The sequence below is a fragment of the Neolamprologus multifasciatus genome, chromosome 6, assembly GCF_963576455.1.
Source record: "Neolamprologus multifasciatus chromosome 6, fNeoMul1.2, whole genome shotgun sequence".
Taxonomy (NCBI): domain Eukaryota; kingdom Metazoa; phylum Chordata; class Actinopteri; order Cichliformes; family Cichlidae; genus Neolamprologus; species Neolamprologus multifasciatus.
This window is the reverse complement of record NC_140444.1, coordinates 4,046,976-4,066,988: the sequence shown is the minus strand read 5'-3', so window position 1 is coordinate 4,066,988 and position 20,013 is coordinate 4,046,976. Positions and strand designations below refer to the sequence as shown.

General features: G+C 40.4%; 1 protein-coding gene across 1 annotated transcript; it reads left to right on the top strand.

Annotated features, from left to right (window-relative positions):
• Nucleotides 1–6,301: 6,301 nt before the first annotated feature.
• On the top strand, nt 6,302–18,076 carry LOC146516185 (nicotinate-nucleotide pyrophosphorylase [carboxylating]-like). The gene is made up of 5 exons (XM_085162787.1): nt 6,302–6,452; nt 12,952–13,208; nt 15,584–15,894; nt 17,601–17,732; nt 17,814–18,076. Exons 2-5 carry the CDS (start codon nt 12,953–12,955, stop codon nt 18,039–18,041), a joined length of 927 nt encoding a protein of 308 aa, XP_085018913.1. The 5' UTR covers nt 6,302–6,452; nt 12,952; the 3' UTR covers nt 18,042–18,076.
• The last annotated feature ends 1,937 nt before the right edge of the window (nt 18,077–20,013 follow it).

Genomic DNA, 20,013 nt, shown 5'->3' with positions numbered 1-20,013 from the left:
ATTGCTCTGTTGAGGGCGGGCTCGATGACGAACCTTTGGTTGCTCTGGTGGGCGGTTTATGGGGGACAAAAAGGGATTGGGCCGGGGGGATAGATCTGAGCCTAGCATTGACCCACTCCATCATCTCCTCGGTGAATTTCAGGTGTGGGCAGGAGGGAGAAAGGGAGGGGGAGGAGGGTGATGGCCTGTCAGAAGTTTGGGGGACTGGGGAAGGTTGTGGTCCCTGGTCCTGGCCGTTGGTGTTGTTGAGAGAGTTGGAGGCAAATAGGGACCCCTCTTCTTGCCTCTCCTTTCTGAAGCTCTTCCAGGGTGGGGGCAGATGAGGCTCCTCCTCAAGGTTTCTGCTGGGCTTTGTCTGTTCTTGGAGTACTGTTTGTTCCTCTTTATGAGATAACTCCTCGTTTATCTCAGCCTTGGCACCAAGCACAGATGGATGACATATGGAATAAAACAAGTTGGAGGTGAACAGTTTCACCCCTGACTTGTTAAAATTAAATCCATTTGCTTTAAACAGATGCCTGCATTCCCAAAAAATATTAAAATTGTTGATAAAATGCACTGAGTGGTCAGTGCATGCTGATATCAGCCATTTATTCAGTGCAAACAACCTGCTGAATCTCTCATCTCCTCCTCTGATGGGCGGTACAGGTCCACTGATGAATACAGCTGCATTCAGAGAGTTTACAGTATTTAACAATCCAGTAAAGTCCTGTTTCAGAACCTCCGACTGTTGTTTGGACACATCGTTTGACCCTGTATGCAGAACAATGTTTGTCACAGTTGGATATTCATCTGCAATTTGGAGTTATGACCAACAGAGCCCTGTTAGATCTTTAAGATATGATGTGGTCTGATCATTCATGACTTTCTGGTGTATTCAGGCAGTAGAGTCCACAGTGTTCAGGCAAGGTATCATTTGCTGTCAGTACAGGTGTTCCACAAGTATCGCCTCTCACTTTTATTTACCATATAAACACTTTTATCACTGCCACCCTAAACTCTGATGATACGGTTTCATATATCACTAGCTCTTCCCTTGATCTCGCCTTTTTTTAAAACCAAATAGATCATACACACATTTAAAACAAGCACAATAAAAGAGACAACAGTGCAACGGTTGTGAAAGGAAAAAGATGAAAAAATACAAAAAGAATAGAATAAGTATATCACAACATGGTCTTAGGTTCTAAGCATGATGAAAGATACACTTAATTGTTGTTAAGGTGACATAGTTAAGGTAAATTGTGCAATCTTATGCCCCCCAACATTCCCCAAAATCAACCCCACCTGAGGATGGCTTGTTTCACCTGCATGGAGAGCTCTTTTGACCGCATGTTGTTTGTTCACAGCAAAATCTTCCAAATGCAAGAACCACACGTCAAATCAAGTCTACAGCCTCCTAAAGCTTTACTAGCAATACAAGGTAACTCTCACCCCTCCATACCCCCTGCTCCCCCCACCACTGGTCCTGCAAATGATGAAGGAAAAAAATAACATAACATAAAATAAAAATGGTGCAGATATGTGCATGTATGTGTTGTGTGTAAGCTGATGTGCAGGCAGGAGTGGTAGTAAGGAGGACCCAATGTGCTGACACTCAAAAGCAAAGCTTGATTCAGCTTTGTTGCTGGATGGTAGAAAACAGAAACCTAACTAAACTGAGAACAGACACCTACCAACAACCCAAGTGAAAACACAGGGCTTAAATACACAGAGGGAGCAGTCAGTGAATGAGAGACAAGAGGGAAACACAGCTGGGACAAATAAGGGCTGACGAGACAAGGGAAGCAAAACCGGATACATTAACATGAGACATGGACTTTCAAAGTAAAACAGGAAACATAACACAGAAATGCTGACTTGACAAGGGGCGACAGCTGACAGGGGAGAACGACTACACAGAGACATAAACAATAAGACAGAACTCTAAGAAACCAAAAGACTAGAAAAGATAAAAAATATCAAATTCAAAGTTCAATAATAATGAAAACTCAAAACTCCGGGTTGATGACCCAGGTCTCCTAACAGTGCAGGTTACAGAAGTGCAGCACGTTGACTTGAGCAAATACTCAAAACTGCCACTGAACAAAAAGTATGGAAGTGTGACGCTTATGTATTGGGAAAAAAGAGACTGAAGAATGGAAAAGTTGGAAAAGTCAAGGGGAGCAACTGTCTCCGTCTCCTGTCACATCCCTACCAAACTGGATGGGATGTGACAGGAGGCCATTTTTAATCTTCAGTCTGCTTTTGATACCTTTCATCAAACATAAGTTTGTCTATTGTTTCATTGACTGAGTGTCACAGAGCGCTGTGTTTCATCACAGCTGATTCTTTCCTAACTCATCACATTATCTTATGTAATAATCAAAAAATGCTCAGTTTCTGTTACATTTAAACATAGTAGTTACAATATCTGGATACAGCAGTTTGTCATTTGTCTATCTGAAAGATAGACAAATATATATTCCGAATATATTCTGAATATTCTGAAAGATTAGGTTTTTTCAATGTGAAAGACACATGCAATGTATTTCCATGCGTAAGAATGTGAGTAATAGTCTTTAACAAGAAAACTCATGATGCTGGGTTTCAGTTTTGCAACTTCCTGTTTTATTCTTGTAATTCTTAATGAAATTACACTGTGGTAACCTTCACGGGTTTGGTTTACCTCCTTTTGGATTAGTCACTTACACTGAGTAATCCCACCTGTGTTGTCTTTCATACCTGTTTCCAATAAGAGACAGGATCCAAGATCTGTGGCCTAAATAAACACTTTTCTAAGTGTTTCTAAGAGCCTTTCACAGAGTCAGCCACTAGTTTTAGGCCATATTGAATAAAGATAAAGTCCATTTTGTAAATCGTGGTCACTCTAAGAGTCAGAAAAGACATTTAAACTTAATGTATGGTCACATATACACACACCAGTGTGGTTAACCACTATTCATGAGTTTATGCAGAAAGTTCACAGCCATGGATGTGAAAATGACAAAAGACAAAGATGTGGGGTCAAATTTTCTTTCTTCTTCTTTTTTTTTTTTTGTAAATAACATACACAAATCTTTACAATGATAAAAGACATTGTAGATTCTCAATCCAGTCAGGGACTACAGAATTGTGCAAGTCTTGTAAGAGGAAATTCAGAAATAGTTCAATGCTTTGTCCAACAACTGCACTTCTGGAGTAACAGCTACACAATTGTGAGGTTAAAAATGGCTCTATGATTAGAAGACACTTGTGAGATTTCTGGGAAAACAGCAGGTCTCCTTGTCCCCGTCTTTACAAACACTTCAGCAAAAAATATTTTTTACCTCCATCTAATCAAAACTGCAAATCAAAGAGTGAATAAGAGCCTTGTAAGAACCACTCTCTGGTGTTGATGATAATATAAATCTGTTAAGTTACAAAGTTCTTTCCAAGACACGGAATAGAAAGATCATAAAATTATTGATTGGTAATTTATTTCAACATGTGAACAATATACAAGTACATTTAGAAAAGAAAATAAGAAAGAAAAAAAAATACTGTACAAATTACATACAAAAAAATGTACTAATTTACATGTTGAAAGGGAGTGGGAAGAAATAAACACTTATTTAATCCCACCCCTTTGCCATAAATTATCAGTTAATATTTAGTCAGCTTCCTTACTGATATAATTTGTAATAAAAACAGTGAACAGATTTCTGATATACTATATACTATAATATCACATCATGAGTTGTTTGTTTTTTTTAAATAGAGACATTCACTTAATTTAAATATTTTCCTTTTCTTTATAGTTCGAGAAGATCATCTTTTTATAACTCTTTTTGAACAGTTTTATGTTTGGACATTGCTTTAATTCCATATTCAGACTGTTCCATATTTTCACTCCATGAACAGAAACACAAAAGGCTTTTCTTGTATACGTACCTTCATTGTTTTGAAGTTACAAAAACCCCTTAAATTATAACTTCCTTCTTTCAAAAAAACCATACTCTGAATATTACCTGGCAGTTCTTTATTTTTTGCTTTGAATAGAATTTGTGCTGTTTGGAATTTCACTAGAAAATTAGGAATAAGAACAAACAATACAGTTTAACATGCAAGCTTGGAAACACATTTTTTAAAAAAAAGGCGTAAAAAGAAATAAAGCAGATTAGTAAAATAAAACCAAATCTTTCCCTTTTAGTTTACAGCTCCCTCAGAAATACATAAAACATCTCTGGCCAAGGTCATCGAGCTTTAAGGAGGCTCATATGCACCCGAGGGGTCAAAAAATCTGATTTGTTTTTAATTATTATATAAATTCTTCATCTTGTTAAAGTCTTCTTGAGATTTAAAATGTCTTTTTAAAACAGATCACTTCTAATCATAAACCATCACAAATGTAGCTTCACAGATGACAAACATGTAAACATAACTTTAAGAGCAGTCACAAAACCAAAAGGAATACAAACCCAATTCCAAAAACGTTGTATAATGTGGACGTGATAAATCTAAATAGAAAAAATGCAGTTGTTTAGCCAGGCTGGCATAGAGTCAGAGCCTTGTTGAGGCAAGCACTCATTTATCCTTAACCTTTACCCTTTATAAGTGGTCCACGTTGCTAAGTGGCTCTTTCCACAGATTGCTTTTATTTTTATACATCTCTGTTTGGGCCGGTTCCTGCAGACGCACACCTGCATGTCGAAAGAGCATAATGAGGTTTTTGCTCTCACAGCATTTTAAAAATGTTCATTCTGTTGAAACTCTGCATTAGTATCCAGCTCTGACAATTTCACTTCCTTCTTTTTCCAGGAAAAAAAGGTGTGGTATAGTTAAACCTTTTCTCTTTTTTTAGCCAATTTTGGCTGGAAGCATGCAGATTTAAAGGAACCAGTCCAAGCAGAGATAAAACATATTCCAAGTTTTACCTTGGAAACCATTTTTTTAATGTGTGAATGACAAATTCTGATTAATACAGCGTGTGCCATGTTCCTGCACTGGTTGGCCTCATTTCCTTACGGTCTCTGAGTCTAGGTAGGAGCCCCGGGGTTCCCACTCCTTGGCCCTGTGTCTGCCTCTTCAGAGTGGTAATCAGTCCCTAGTGGGTTTCCTGTGCTGTTCTAAGCGCTCTATCCAATCCAATCAATCCAATTTTATTTATAAAGCACTTTAAAATACCCAGCACAGGAACAAAGTGCTGTACAGAAAATAAGTTAAAACAATAGAATAACAGAAAACAGCAAAATAAATAAATAAAACACATAAAACATAAAATTAAAACAGCCCTATATTAAAACAAAAAAAAGATAAAACAGCATCGAATCACCTAAAAACAACTAAAATAAAAAATAAAAAACCAACATCTCACGTGGTGTCAAAGGCCAGGGTAAAGAGGTGGGTTTTCAAGAGTGACTTAAAAACAGATAAAGAACTGGCCTGTCTAATCTCTAAAGGAAGCTCGTTCCACAGTTTTGGAGCTGCTTCAGCAAAAGCACGATCTCCTCTAAGTTTACGCCCAGTCCAGGGTATCTTCAGGAGCAGCTGATCAGCTGACCTGAGAGAGCGAGTGGGTGTATAAGGCTGTAGCAGCTCAGAGAGATAAGATGGAGCGAGGCCATGGAGAGCTTTAAAAGTAAATAGTAAAGTAAAGTTGTTGAGTGTTCTTGTCTCTCTGGTGTTTCATGAGTTTCTGAAAAGCAGTTCAGGCCTCAGAATCTTTTATCTGTCCCTGTTGAGCTGGTCATTTCCTGTTGAACCCTCCAGTGGGTGACTCGCGTGCCTGCCCATCCTCCTATCACCCTCATCTACCACCGAAAAGCAAACCAGTGGCTCTGTATAATCATCCTTCCCACACATCTCCAGGTGAGGAACCTCGCTCACCTTGCAGGACTCGCCTTGTGGATTCTTTAATAGTCTCACCTGGTCTAACCAAACTCTGCTCTCTCCCGGTGAGATCTCCCTCCATCCTGTCCAATCTCCCAGCTGTCCTCGCTGACATCCCCTCCTGTGCTTGTTTTCCTTGAGTTAAAGAAACTGTTGAACCGTATCACTGGGAAGGGGCTCAAACCCACTTCTCTTTGGCTCTTAAAAAACAAAAAACAAAACAAAAATATGTTCTGTTCAATGTTTTTGAAATGCTAGAATTACTAGAAGTCGAATAATGCTTAATCTATTTTAATCACAATAGGACCAGGTGGCTCATTCACTGAATCTCTAACCTGTAATATTTTATTGACACACTAAAAAGTCTCGGCGTGTTTTTCGGATGTATTGGCTGAAAACTTTGAATTTATCGCAGGTCATTTTTACAAATAAGCAGCCTGACCTCAGCAACCTTTAAATCAGACGTGGTCTAAAGGATCATTGTGAAAGCCTGTGGTGTTAACTCTTGTAAACATTCCAACACGGACTTGGGGTCAAATTCCACGTTAACATTTTTCCAGTGGCTCTCTGTGCTCACTTCTACTTTGTGACTAGAAGGAGACGTAAGTAAATATTTTATTTACTTTTATCGCGCTGTTCCAATCATAAAACAGACTTTGAATACGCAGTGATTGTAATTATCCTTCTGCTCAACATGTTTTTGTGAAGGTTAGATTGAAGGATTGATAATGGTAAAAAAACATGTTTTGAAGCATTTAAATGTGAATTAAAACTGTACATTTAGTGTTTTAATAAAATCTGGTTAATAAGGACGTTTTACTTTTGATCATGACGGTTTTAATTAATGTTTTAAATTAACATTTTACTGTTTTATTGGATTGAGTTACACTTTAGAATTCATTTTAGTACTTGTACTGTTTTATTATTTAGCATTTCTTATTTTAATGTTGTCTTATTGTATCCCTGTTTTGTTTTTTTCTGGAGATGTTCCTGTTTAAATTTGTTTTACATGAAAAACTCTTTATATAATTTTTTATATGACAAAATTTGTCATGGACAGGGAGTAACTAAATCCTAGACTGGGAAAAACTAATGAACAAACCTGAAAACATAAGGACACGGAGAATAGAGAGCAGAGAGCCGCGGAGGTTTACCAAATTACACAGACGAGCCGACAACGAACATAGGCTGTATAACAATTCAGGGTCTGCAGCCTTTTTTTTAATTTTTTTTTAAATTTTTTTATAAACTTTATTTATCACATTTTAGACATACAGTCGAGTAAAACAGGGATCACATAAAAGATGACATTGTGGTAGTACAATGAGGAACAGAGAGAGTGACAAGGACAGTGAGACAAAAGTGAGTACAAAAAATAAAATAAATTAAGGGGAACATAAATAAACAAAAGTTTGCAAGAGCCAAAATCAAGTTAGCAGTTTCAATCGGTTATAGATGTTAACAGTCTTGAGAGCCTTAGTGTTTTTTGATGAGGAGATTGTCCTTATATATTGTGCAAGTTCCATTTTTAATACAAGAAGTTCAGGCTTTCTGCCGAGGACTTTGCTTTTGTGTATATGAAATTTTGCCAAAAATAAAACCAAATTTATAAAGAAGAAAGCATCATTGTCCTTGTCTTTAAAATTATAATAGCCAAAGATAACATCCTTATAGTATAGTTGAAGATTAGGGAGAACAGAGTCAGTAATAAACTTGTGGAAATCCTTCCAGAATTTACATGTAAATTTACATGACCAAAACAGATGAGAAACTGTTTCAGGTTGCTCTTGACAGAAGGTACAATTTACATTTATTTCAGCCATAAATTTGGACAAATATTGTTTGGTAGGGTAAAACTTATGAATCAACTTAAAGGAAAACTTAAAAGCCGCATTTTAAGGCCGATTACGTCACCGTGACGCGACGAAGGCTGTCCCAATTCGAAGGCTGCTCGACATGCGGCCCTCAGATGCGTCCTTAATTTCCCTGAATTTTAAGGACGTGGCGGTGTCACTACCCGATCCGTACCGGAAACCCGATCGGTACCCCGCATGCGCGAAAGGTGTCTACTTCCGGTCGAAGCGTTTTACGATAGTTACGGGTCAGAGTATCTGTTAAAATGTTAAGAATAATAAGTATCTCTTAAAATGTTTGCAATAATGAAGCATTTCAGTACAATGTAGACAAAAACGAAAAATAAAAAGATAGTTACGGATCAGGACTCCCCGATCCGTACCGCGCATGTGCAGATGTTTTCTTCTTCTTCTGTTCGTTTAATGGCAGTGTACTCCCCAGTGTACGAGGATACCGCCACCTGTTGACTGAGCGAAAGAACCCTATTGTAAACTGAATTAGCGTCATTACAAACGTGTGTTAAATTTGATTTAGTGATAATCGAGTGTGTTTATGCTTGTCTGTGTGGAGAGGATTGATTGGAATAGTGATGATGATGTCCGCTATCACTGTTAATTGTCAGTAAACACTTCATCTGGCTGCTGAATCTTCACGTGAAACATTGCTAAATCAATATTATTAAGTCTGTAATTAGGCGCCATTCTTCTTATTTTACGGCGCTGTTGTTCAATCGGGGAACGCTCTCTGTTAAGGAGAAAAGCATGAATTTGTTTGTATACGGATTATCCATTGTTTAAATATCCCGGGCAGTCAAAAAGGAGGCAGAGCTGTTGAGAAATGCTAGGAGATAACTGGGCGCTAACCGTATCATTCAAATATATTGAGTGTCGCAATGTTGGCAAAGAGAGGAAGTGACGTAAGATTTGCGCATGCGGGGTACCGATCGGGTTTCCGGTACGGATCGGGTAGACTTCGTGGCCCAACATATCCCAGAATGCATAGCGCGGCGGTGGGTGTAGATAATTTTGCCAAAAAAAAACGGCGGATGAGGGGCGCCGGAAGAGTAAACTTTAAGTAAGTATTGAATATTATGTCACTTATTTATGTGCAAATTGTAACAGCAGTCTGGCGAGGAAGGAGCGGCTAGCAGGTCCAGCGGGCATGTGGTGTGGAGGTTAGCCGGATAACTCGAAGCCAGTCAGTTAAATTAAACAACAGACCTTTATTTCTTATCAGCAACACAAGACCATACAAGCCAGGTCTCCACGGCTCTACTCTGTCCGTACATACATGTGCGGGGTTCGGTAGTCGCCGGCGCCAGGCCGTTACAACAGTAAGGTGTTTCCTCGGAGAATGGAACATGAGCAGCATGGAATGGCTGCCGCTAACAACACACACCCACTAGGAGACCCCCATAGCTACTACAATAGTTGGGCAACCCCCCCTAGTGGTGCTATAACCCAAAAGGGTTGTTACAAAATGTTTAATAACGAAGAACATTAAAACATTACTGTTGGCCACATGTCGGCAAAGTTATGTGACATTAGTGACGTTTGTACTAACTTGGTTTTAAAGCCTTTACTTTAAAATATACGCCGTTCAATAGCTGAGCTTAATCTTACAGAGAATGATCAAAGCTCATGTAGAAACAAACAAACAAATGAACAAAAGATTTTCTCCTTCATTTCTGTCAAACAAAGCTGTATGAAACGTTTCCAGCTGTTAGTATCATGGTTGCTAGGCAACCTGGGCAGCGCAACGGAGGCTAGACCGTCCCATTTCAGAAGCCTCGCACTTCCGGCCTTAGCGGTCTTTAAGTACGCGGCCCTTGAGGATCGTTGAGGCTGCGTACTTTAAGGCTGCAGACAGTGTTGCCAACGCCTCAGTAAGGAAAATCGCTATTGGTTGTCCTAAAAGTCGCTAGAAGTCGCTAAATGACGTCATCACCTAATTTGCATAATTGGTCATGCTAATGTAATTGTAACCTACGCTGCTGGAGAGAGAAATAACATCGTGGATGAGACATAAAATGAGCAAAAAACGTCCTAAATGCATTTAGAATTTATTTAGAACTACAAATTAAATTTCTTTTAGCAATTATTGTTTTTTGTTATGTCTGTCACGTCTTTTTTTAGGGGGTCTGAAAACTCGCTAAATATAGCGACAAAGTCGCTAAGTTGGCAACACTGGCTGCAGACCCTGAATTGGGATAAAGCCACAACAGACCTTCAAAGTAAAACAGGAAATTCACAAACTGTTCTACAACACAAACTCGGGGACACAAACAGAGCACAGGGGGGAGAACACAGGTAGGAATAATAAAACATTAAATACAAGAACTGAACGATAAGAACTAATACAAAAAAATAATAACAATAAACTCAAAACGCTGGGTCAGCGACCCAGAACCGTGACAAAATTAACAAAAACATTTCCATAGAAGTTTTATTTCTTCTCTCTGTATATATTTTCTGTTTACTTGTAAACCCATCTGTTAGTGAGAGCCACTACAGTCACAATAAGAGGATATTCTCACCTGTAGTAATTCATATTTAGCAGTTCAGCTCTGTTCAGGTACCTGATCCAAGGTTAAATCATTAATGCTATCATCTGATGTTTAGGATGTGGCATTAAGATCATCTGATCTCCCAGAATTCAGTTTAAACTTGAATCCATGCCTTCCTTAAACTAATATTTGTTTGATTAAATTGTCTAATAATTAATGTGTCCACTGACTTTAAATCAACTTGATAAAACGTTTTTGTAATCGTGGGTGCAGCTTTCATCTCAAATGTCTGTGAGACTCATTGGTTCTGAACTTTGACCTGACTTTTTCTTTGTCTTTTTTTAGTTTTAGTTTTGAATCTTGAACCAAGATTACAAGATTACACAACACAACACATTTCCTTTCAGTGATGAAAGAGCACTTCTTGTTTTTCACTGCCATACCTCAGCCAGAGTTATATGTTAAAATCACATGAATGTCTGAGTGTCTTTTGAATGACAAAATTGTTCACGTGCACAGGAATCAGGCAAATGCACATGTCCTGAATCAATTTACTTGTGTTTATATAGTGCCAGTCTCCAGATTCCAGATGCTTTATGTTGCAAGGCTGCGAACACTACTCAGTGATAGTGGGGAGGAAGAACGCCCCACTATTTAACAGGATAAAACTGTCAGAAAAACCACACGTTTTTCATCTGTAGAAAATCAGATTGAACGTGTAGAAGTGGATTAAACTAACAGCATGAGTAATACAGTGTATCACACAGGGATCTTTTGCTGTAGATTTCACCATATCTCTCTTCCCCTCACTCCTTCCCCCTCCTCTGCCCTTTGTTCTGAACTTTTTCAGAACAAATTACCTCACTGAGCTGAAGACTAAGATCGTCCCGCCTCCCCCGAGAAAAACACATTTCCTCTTCTCCACTTCTAGAATTAGTGTCTCAATTTCACATCATAAATAGCACTTAAATGAAGTTGTTACTTTAATTATATACCTATGTCCACCTGAAAGCAAAAATGTGACGATGGTAGAGAGAAAGAACTCCCATATAACAGGAAGAGGCCAACACCAGGGAGGGGCAGCCATCTGCTGGGCCCAGTTACAGGTGAGCGACAAAGAGAGAAGGACGCAAACGTCAGGAGAGTGAACGCAAAAGTTAATGACATTTAGTGAAAGTGTACAAATCTATGACGAGTATAAAGAGGGTAATAGAGGAAAATGCGCACTGCACCATGGGAAGTCTTACAGTAGTCTGAGCCTATATCAGGATAACTAACACTGAGCCCAACCTTGACCTTTGTCAAAAAGTAAAGATTTAAGGCCGATTTAAATCCTGTCCTGAATCAAAACTGAGAGCTGGTTCCACAGGAGAAGGGCCCGAGGAAGAACCACAGTGTGAGAGTGAAGCACTCTACTGTCATATGAAGTATTTAAATGGTAAATGGCCTGTATTTGTATAGCGCTTTTCTAGTCCCTAAGGACCCCAAAGCGCTTTACACAACCAGTCATCCACCCATTCACACACTGGTGATGGCAGCTACATTGTAGCCACAGCCACCCTGGCACGCACAGAGGCGAGGCTGCCGGACACTGGCGCCACCGGGCCCTCTGACCACCACCAGTAGGCAACGGGTGAAGTGTCTTGCCCAAGGACACAACAACCGAGACTGTCCAAGCCGGGGCTCGAACCAGCAACCTTCCGATTACGAGGCAAACTCCCAACTCTTGAGCCACGATGACCCAATTATTTAAGCTATGATGTGGCCTGATTGTAGAACTTTGTGTGAAAGATGAAGCATTTTAATGAAGTTCTGAATTTAATAGACATCCAGTGAAAAGAAGCGCATCTGTAACCGGAAGGTTGTCGGTTTGATCCCTGGGCTCTCTGTCCTGGTCGTTGTGTCCTTGGGCAAGACACTTTACCCTACTGCCTACTGGTGTTGGCCAGAGGGGCCGATGGTGCGATATGGCAGCCTCGCTTCTGTCAGTCTGCCCCAGGGCAGCTGTGGCTACAACTGTAGCTGCCTCCACCAGTGTGTGAATGTGAGAGTGAATGAATAGTGGAATTGTAAAGCGCTTTGAGGGCCCTGAAAAGCGCTATATAAATGCAATCCACTATTATTAATATCAGACAAATACAATCAGTGAAACTCTCACTGTGGACTTTCAGGGTTGAGTTAAAGTTTTAGGGTTAGAGCAGAAATAACAAATAATATTTGCTTGTTTGTTAAAGCATCACCTGTTTCTTTTTCTTTTTTTTCTGTGCAAATGAAAGAAGGCAGAATTCCACAATGGCTCAGAGAAAAACTCACACAGCTTTACAAATAAGATGGAAATGATGTTTATGAAAATGTACGCCTGTGTATATACACACAGTGTCAGTCATTGATCTTCACTTTTGCATGTGGATGAAAGTATGTGCCACTAGATTTCTGTTCCTTGAGGTTTTCACAGGCACTATTCTCTTTCTAAGTGTTTTTGATGGCAATATAAAGATTAATATCCACTATTTGTGATTTTCTATAATTCCTTCACTACCATTCTTTACTAGAAAGAAAAAGGAACAAGATTTCGATTGTCTCCATGCTCAGAATTGACTCAAATCATTCATTCATATTGTCAATAAAGGACAAGAAAGCACTTTGACTTTTTGACTTATGATCAGCTTTCATTTCTCATTTTCATGTCAACCTTCCCAGCAACTAAAGTTTCTCATCACTTTCTTTTCTCTCATTTGTAGTATGTCTCCACCATGCCGACACCCGGCTGCGCACTCAGTCCCACACCACACCCTGACCCGGCTGGCACGGGAGTGGCTGGCAGAGGACACGCCAAACTTTGATCCTGCAGGAGTGTGTGTGGGCTCACGGGAAGTGGAAGCAAGGTTGCTGTGTAAAACTCCACACAGCATCCTAGCTGGGTGTCCCTTCTTCACAGCAGTGTTCACTGAAGTGGGCTGCACAGTGGACTGGATTTACCAGGAAGGAGCTGAGATCGGTAGGCATTGCATACTTCCTTCCATAGCAGTAAAATAATAGAAAAGTTCTGTGAATTTGTGTTTGTGACCTTTGCAGTAGCAAAGAACAAACATGAGTCAGATAGCAGATAGTGAATGGAAATGTATCATGTATTCTATGGGCCTTCAGAAGCCAGTTTAACATCTAACAGAAAAGGTGTGAAACCACATAAAGCTAACTTGCTGCCGCCTCTATTGCCCCACTTGTTACTTTTAGAGACTTTCTGGCCTCTGAAGCTCTGATGATTCAATGGTTGAAGGTCTGAGGGAGAAAAAAACCCCTGATAATGAGAAAGTCCCAGGAAACATAAAGGTGATGTAGGTGTAGAAGACTATTTACTGTCGTGGGTGGTTGTGAAACATTCAGCACTATCGAGTGTGTTTGAGTTTTTTGGAGGGTTTTTACTGGACACCAGAGTAGCTTTGCATGATTCACAGTTCAAAATAATCCTTATTTGTTTTACACTGGGTCTTGGTGTGACCTCTCAGCTCATCCTGTCTGAAACAAGCGATTTAACCCATCCCCGCTTAAGACAACTTTCCTCTGATTGGCTGATGTTTAAACAGAAAGTTTGAACAGCAGGTGGGTGATGTTTCTGTGCTCATCTCCAGCCGTTTGATTGAAACACTGATATTAGATCATTACTGTCTTTGACTTCGAAAAGAACAAAGAGTTAAAAAAGATAGCTAAGGTTGAGTCACCAGCCTTCAGCTCACACAGATTAATTGTTCATACTCTGACATAATCATCATCTGAAAGTTTGGCCATGTTTAATATGAACAACAGTAAATATATAACAGAAAATAATTAAACTGAATAGAATAATAGTTTAATTGTCCCACAAGAGGAAATTTGGTTGTAACAGCATCAAAAAAAACCCCCACATATACAAACAGAACAGAAACACACACAATTTTTACATATTTACATCATGGAGAATAGTTACCAAAACAGAGTACTGTACAGTTTTTATAATTAGAGTACAGATAAATGGCAAACCCAGGTTGTAGAGTGCAAACAGAGCAGGATACTGAAAGATGTTTAAATAGTTAAGAATATTTAGAATAATTACAAAAGTACAGATTGTGTATTGTACCTGTGCATTTAAAAGTAGACATACAACTTCTAATAAGTTAGTATATATAAACTGAGAAAAGTAGTGTGCAAGTTGTAACAGTAGTAGTTGTTCAGTTGATTAGTCAAGTTACAGCGCTGATGTAAACATCTGTTTGTTGGGAGCAGTTCTGATTGTACAGTCTGACAGCTGCAGGGAGGAAGGACCTGCAGAAATGCTCCTTCATGCATCGAGGATGCAGCAGTCTGTCACTGAAGCAGCTCTGCAGTTCAGCAACATTTACATGCATGGGGTGGGAGACTCTGTCCATCAGAGATGTTGTTTTGGCCAGAGTCCTTCTGTCTCCCACCACCTGCACTGTGTCCAGGGTGCATCCCAGAACAGAGCTGGTCTTCCTGATGAGTTTATCTAACCTCTTCCTCTCAGCTGCCGATAAACTGCTGCTCCAACATACAACACTGTAAAAAATGACAGATGCCACCACAGAGTCATAGAAGGTCTTTAGAAGCGCTCCCTGGACTCCAAATGACCTCAGCCACCTCAGCAGGTGGAGTCTGCTCCGACCCTTGCTGTAAAGAGCATCAGTGTTGTGGCTACAGTCCAGTCTATTATTCAGGTGAACTCCCAGGTACCTATAAGAGTCCACTTCCTCAATGTCCACTCCTGTCATGTTCACTGGCGTCAGTGTGATGGGTCTGCATCTCCAGAAGTCCACCACCAGCTCCTTGGTCCCCTAACTAACAGCTCCCCTTTAAAGTAATTCTAAAGCCTCAAAAACTTTCAACAAGAGACAGCAGGGCTTCATGAAACGTCTAAAAACTGTATAAAAAAGATAAATGGAGCCAGCATGAAATCACCCAGTGGTTTGTGGGATTCCAATCTGAACCCTCAAGTTTGGTTTCTGGGTTTTCTTTATCTTTATTTTACTCTATTTGCTAATACAACTTACAAAAACAAAAAACAAACAAACCAAAAAAATCCCGTTTTCATGTTTTCAAAGAATGCATACATCCAAAACCTGCGCCGATGTTTTTATATGCTTAATATTTTCTCAGTTTACTACATTTAATGTATCTGTTGAGAGGACTACATATAATGCAACTGTAGTTCCCAGTTACAGTAATCAATTCCTAATCAGAGCTGTATCACATACACACTAAAATGTGGGCATACAGTACACCTGAAGCAAAATCCCAAGTTTTCTTCTTGTAAATTACTCTCAAAGTAAACTACAAACTTTTATCCAGATCTGTTTTTATATTACCTGCTTTTATCCACAGGTGACGATGCTGTCACCCTGACGGCTGTGGTGAGGGGCCCGGCAAACTCCCTCCTCCTCGGGGAACGACCGGCTCTTAACTGCCTGGCTCGGGCATCGGGCATTGCCACCCGCTGCTCTCAGCTCCAGGCTATTGCAAAGGCACACGGCTGGCACGGGGAGGTGGCTGGCACGCGTAAGACTACTCCGGGCTTTCGTCTGGTGGAGAAATATGCCATGTTGGTTGGCGGCGTGTCCATGCACAGACAAGATTTGAGTGGGATGGTGATGTTAAAGGACAATCATGTGTGGGCATCGGGAAGTATCACAGAGGTGGGCGCCAAAGATCAGTACATAAAATTTAAGTAATCTAAACTCCAGCATAAAGTTCAGCAGACTGAAACTAATGTTTTTGATAACGTTGGATCCTGAATTTTGAAGACCTGATTCAAAAGCCTCAAAAACTTTCAACAAGAGACAGCAGGGCTTCATGAAACGTCTATAGACTGTATATAAAAGATAGATGGAGCCACCATGATATCACCCAGTGGTTTCTGGGACCTGAAGATTCAGGTTTGTTTGGGGTCTTTATTTTACTCTATTTGTTTATAAATTTGGGGCGATCGTGGCTCAAGAGTTGGGAGTTCGCCTTGTAATCGGAAGGTTGCCGGTTCAAGCCCCGGCTTGGACAGTCTCGGTCGTTGTGTCCTTGGGCAAGACACTTCACCCGTTGCCTACTGGTGGTGGTCAGAGGGCCCGGTGGCACTAGTGTCCAGCAGCCTCGCCTCTGTCAGTGCGCCCCAGGGTGGCTGTGGCTACAATGTAGCTGCCATCACCAGTGTGTAAATGTGTGGATGACTGGATGCGTAAAGCGCTTTGGGGTCCTTAGGGACTAGAAAAGCGCTATACAAATACAGGCCATTTACCATAAAATTGACAAAAATAAAAAAATCATGTTTTCAGTTTCAGACCGTAAAACCAGGAAAGTTTTACCTGAGGTGATAAAATGATTATTTCTTAATAGACTTCTATACTGTCTGATTTATTTTTGCAACCAGAGTCCCTGCCCCTGCCAGCTTTAGAAAGAATGCATCCAAAAGCTACTCCTATAGTTTTTAAAAGGTTTTGAGAATCAATATTTTCAATACTGCACTGTTTCTAATGAAATATTTTGATTTTCTGTGCCCTCCTTGCTCCCCTTCCTCACATTCTTTGTCTGTCTTCACTGTAAGTATACAATGAAGGCAAAAACACCCCATAGATTTGTTTTGTAAATGTACAGTTAACTCAGGGAAGTTTATATCAACAACAAACCTCAGACAGCCTGCACATTCAAAACCAAAAGCTTGAGGTAACGGTTTTGACTGTCAAAGGGGCATGTTTCTGTTTGCAACATGCAGGATTACATGTAGACATGTTTTCTTTTGTTTTTGATGCCGTCTGTCATGTGTTGGCAGAGAGGGGACTCAATGCAGGAGACTGAAGCAGGCAAAAATACATGAGAAGGAAGGGTTTGGTTTTTTTTTGCTGTTACCGAAATTCAACAATAAATAAACCCTGAAAGAGGAAGCAAAACAAGAATACATCACAAGAAGTGCGAGTTATAACAGAAGCACAAGACTGAGGAAAAATGACGAAAGCAGCGACTGGTAGTATCAGTCTGCATACCTGTGTTTGCATTTTGTTTCTAAGGTTATATTTGAGAGGATGCTACGTCTAGGCAAAAAAATATTCCTGAGTTTCATTTTTAGATTAATCTATGTAAAATTCTGTTTAGTTTTTATGGGATTTTAAGCCTTAACATAATTTTTTTTAACATAGTTTTACAAAAGTTGTGAAATTATTTTATTTTAAAACACTGGGATTCACAAGAGGTCATGAGATTACCGAAAGCAGTCGTCCTCTTTGCACAGGAAAGCAAAGCTTGTCTGTTTTACTTTACCTAGATTCTGTAGCTCAGGCCTCACAGCTCTCATCAGGTCAGCTGTGCTCACTAAAAAGCAGACAAACACAAACGCACAACCCTGTTTGCTCCCCAGGCGGTGAAAGCTGCCCGCTCGGTGTGCGGCTTCAGCTGTAAGATTGAGGTGGAGTGTCGCTCAGCAGAGGAGAGCAGGGAGGCAGCCGGAGCGGGAGCAGACGTCATCATGCTGGACAACTTTCAACCTCAGGTGGCGAATATTATAGAAACACGAACCCAGGGTGATTGTTGTTTTTGTTCCATGGTTACACTTCTCCTCTTTCACCTGCAGGAGCTCCGAGTCACAGCTCAGGCACTGAAGGAGGAGTTCCCTGCTCTTCTGATAGAAGCCAGTGGAGGAGTCACGCCAGAAAACGTAGCTCTGTATCTCTCCTCACATGTGGACATCGTTTCTCTGGGCTGCATAACGCAGGGCTGCCCAGTGGTGGACTTTTCACTCAAGGTTCAAAAGCCTGATGCTCGATTAAACAGGATGTTTAATCAACCGCGAATTGATTGATTAAAAAAATCACCAATAAAACATTTCTAATAATATGCCAGACTGTGGAAAATGTGATTATTGTGTTAACACATTAATACTTTCCAAGAAAGACTGCATTTAAAGTCGTCTGCGTTTGAGGCCTCTTGTTTGCTTACATGCATTACATGAAATATTACAGCCCGACTGTTACATTCATTACCCCAAATTTCTCAAAGAACCAAAGAGCAACAGAACTTTGTTAAAGTCCAGAATATGATATCCCTGACAGTAGAAACAGTAGAAGCCAAAGGAACTGCGCCATGAACAGTGTTGGGGAATAACGGAATACATGTACCGCCGTTACGTATTTAAAATACAAAATATGAGTAACTGTATTCTGTTACAGTTACCGTTTAAAAAGGTGGTATTTAGAATACAGTTACTTTGTTGAAATAAATGGATTACACGGCGGTACTTCCCTGTTTCATATTGTGGCGGGTCAGGACTGTTTGGGTTTTGTTTGACAGCTACGTTCTGTTGTTGCCATGGTTACAGGGTGACGTTCTCTCTCTGTGTGTTTCCTGGGTGAGAGAGGCCTTTTTGTTGTTGTTGTGCTAAGCTAATAGGCAGAATGCTACAGGTATAGCTCTAAAGAATGTAGCATCATAGGCAGTGTAGTCCGTGCTGCAGGGAGAATGGACTGCCATACCCGTTATGTGTCTGTGAGCGAGGGAGGGAGAAAAAGGAAAAGTACGAGCTGTCATCAGCAAAAACTGGAGCTGGAAGCATGTAAATATAATAATAACCACTGCAGCCAAGAAGAGAGCCTGACGAGCCCAGTTGTAAGTAAGCTATTAAGACTCGACTGTACACCGTGTTCGTGTTTTCCTCCAAAAACAATAAGTTCTGTTGGAGCAGCCTTTCAATGCCTCTCTCTGTCTCTCACAAGCAAAGTTGACCCAGACAACAAAGTAAAGCTAGTTTTCGGCTACGAGCCCGACACAGAACCCACCGTATTAGCCAGAGGTCCCTTTACTACAGTTTGGAGCCTCGGACCTTCAGTAACAGTAATAAATCACAGCAATAGTACATTCATGTAGTTGTAAACAGCATGATAATATATTAAGTAATCCAAAGTATTCAGAATACGTTACTCTCATCGTCTACATTTTGGGGTATGTATACTGTAATCTGTAATGGAATACATTTTAAAAGTAACCTTCCCAACACGCTTAATAGTGCTGAGTGGTAGAAGTAAAGACAAAAGTCTCCTAAATGCCAGGCAGTAGACCAGACCACCGAGAGACAAGTTTCAAATTCAAATTCAAATTTTATTTGTCACACACACAACCATACACAGTATGACATGAGGTGAAATGCTTGTAGCTGTGCAATGCAATGCCCGACCATTAAATGACAGTGGTTTTACAGTATTTACAATTTACAGGTTATTACAAAATTTACAGATTTAACTTAGAATTTTACAGTAAAAAAAATGTGCAAATAGCAGAAAGAGATTATAAATTATAGGAAGTGTGCATGAAGAAAAACCAGAGTGTGTGTGGTGATGTGATGTGTGGTAGAGTCCAGTCCTACACCTGGTTCAGGGCCCGAATAGCCTGGGGGAAGAAGCTCCTCCTCATTCTCTCTGTTTTGGCCTTAAGGGAGCGGAAGCGCTTCCCAGACCTCAACAGTGAGAAGAGTCCATTGTTGGGATGGGAGAGGTCCATCATAATCTTCCTGGCTTTGGTCTTGCACCGCTTGGTGTAGATGGACAGCAGGTCAGGGAGCTCTGATTGAATGATGCGTTCGGCTGAGCGCACCACTCGTCTGTCCTGCTTGGTGCTGTTCCCAAACCAGGTGCAGATGTTTGCCGTCAGGACGCTCTCGATGGTGCAGGAGTAAAAGTTCTTGAGCACCTTCAGTGGCAGATGGAAGTCTCTAAGTCTTCTGAGGAAGAAGAGACGTTGACGGGCTTTCTTAACCAGGGTGTTGATGTGGCAGGACCATG

What these genes read in the sequence shown, in the direction of transcription:
- LOC146516185 (XM_085162787.1), top strand. Translation starts at nt 12,953, where the DNA reads ATGTCTCCACCATGCCGACACCCGGCTGCGCACTCAGTCCCACACCAC. An exon ending in CCAGGAAGGAGCTGAGATCG is followed by an intron (nt 13,209 to 15,583) that starts GTAGGCATTGCA and finishes TTTTATCCACAG; the next exon opens with GTGACGATGCTGTCACCCTG. An exon ending in CATCGGGAAGTATCACAGAG is followed by an intron (nt 15,895 to 17,600) that starts GTGGGCGCCAAA and finishes TTTGCTCCCCAG; the next exon opens with GCGGTGAAAGCTGCCCGCTC.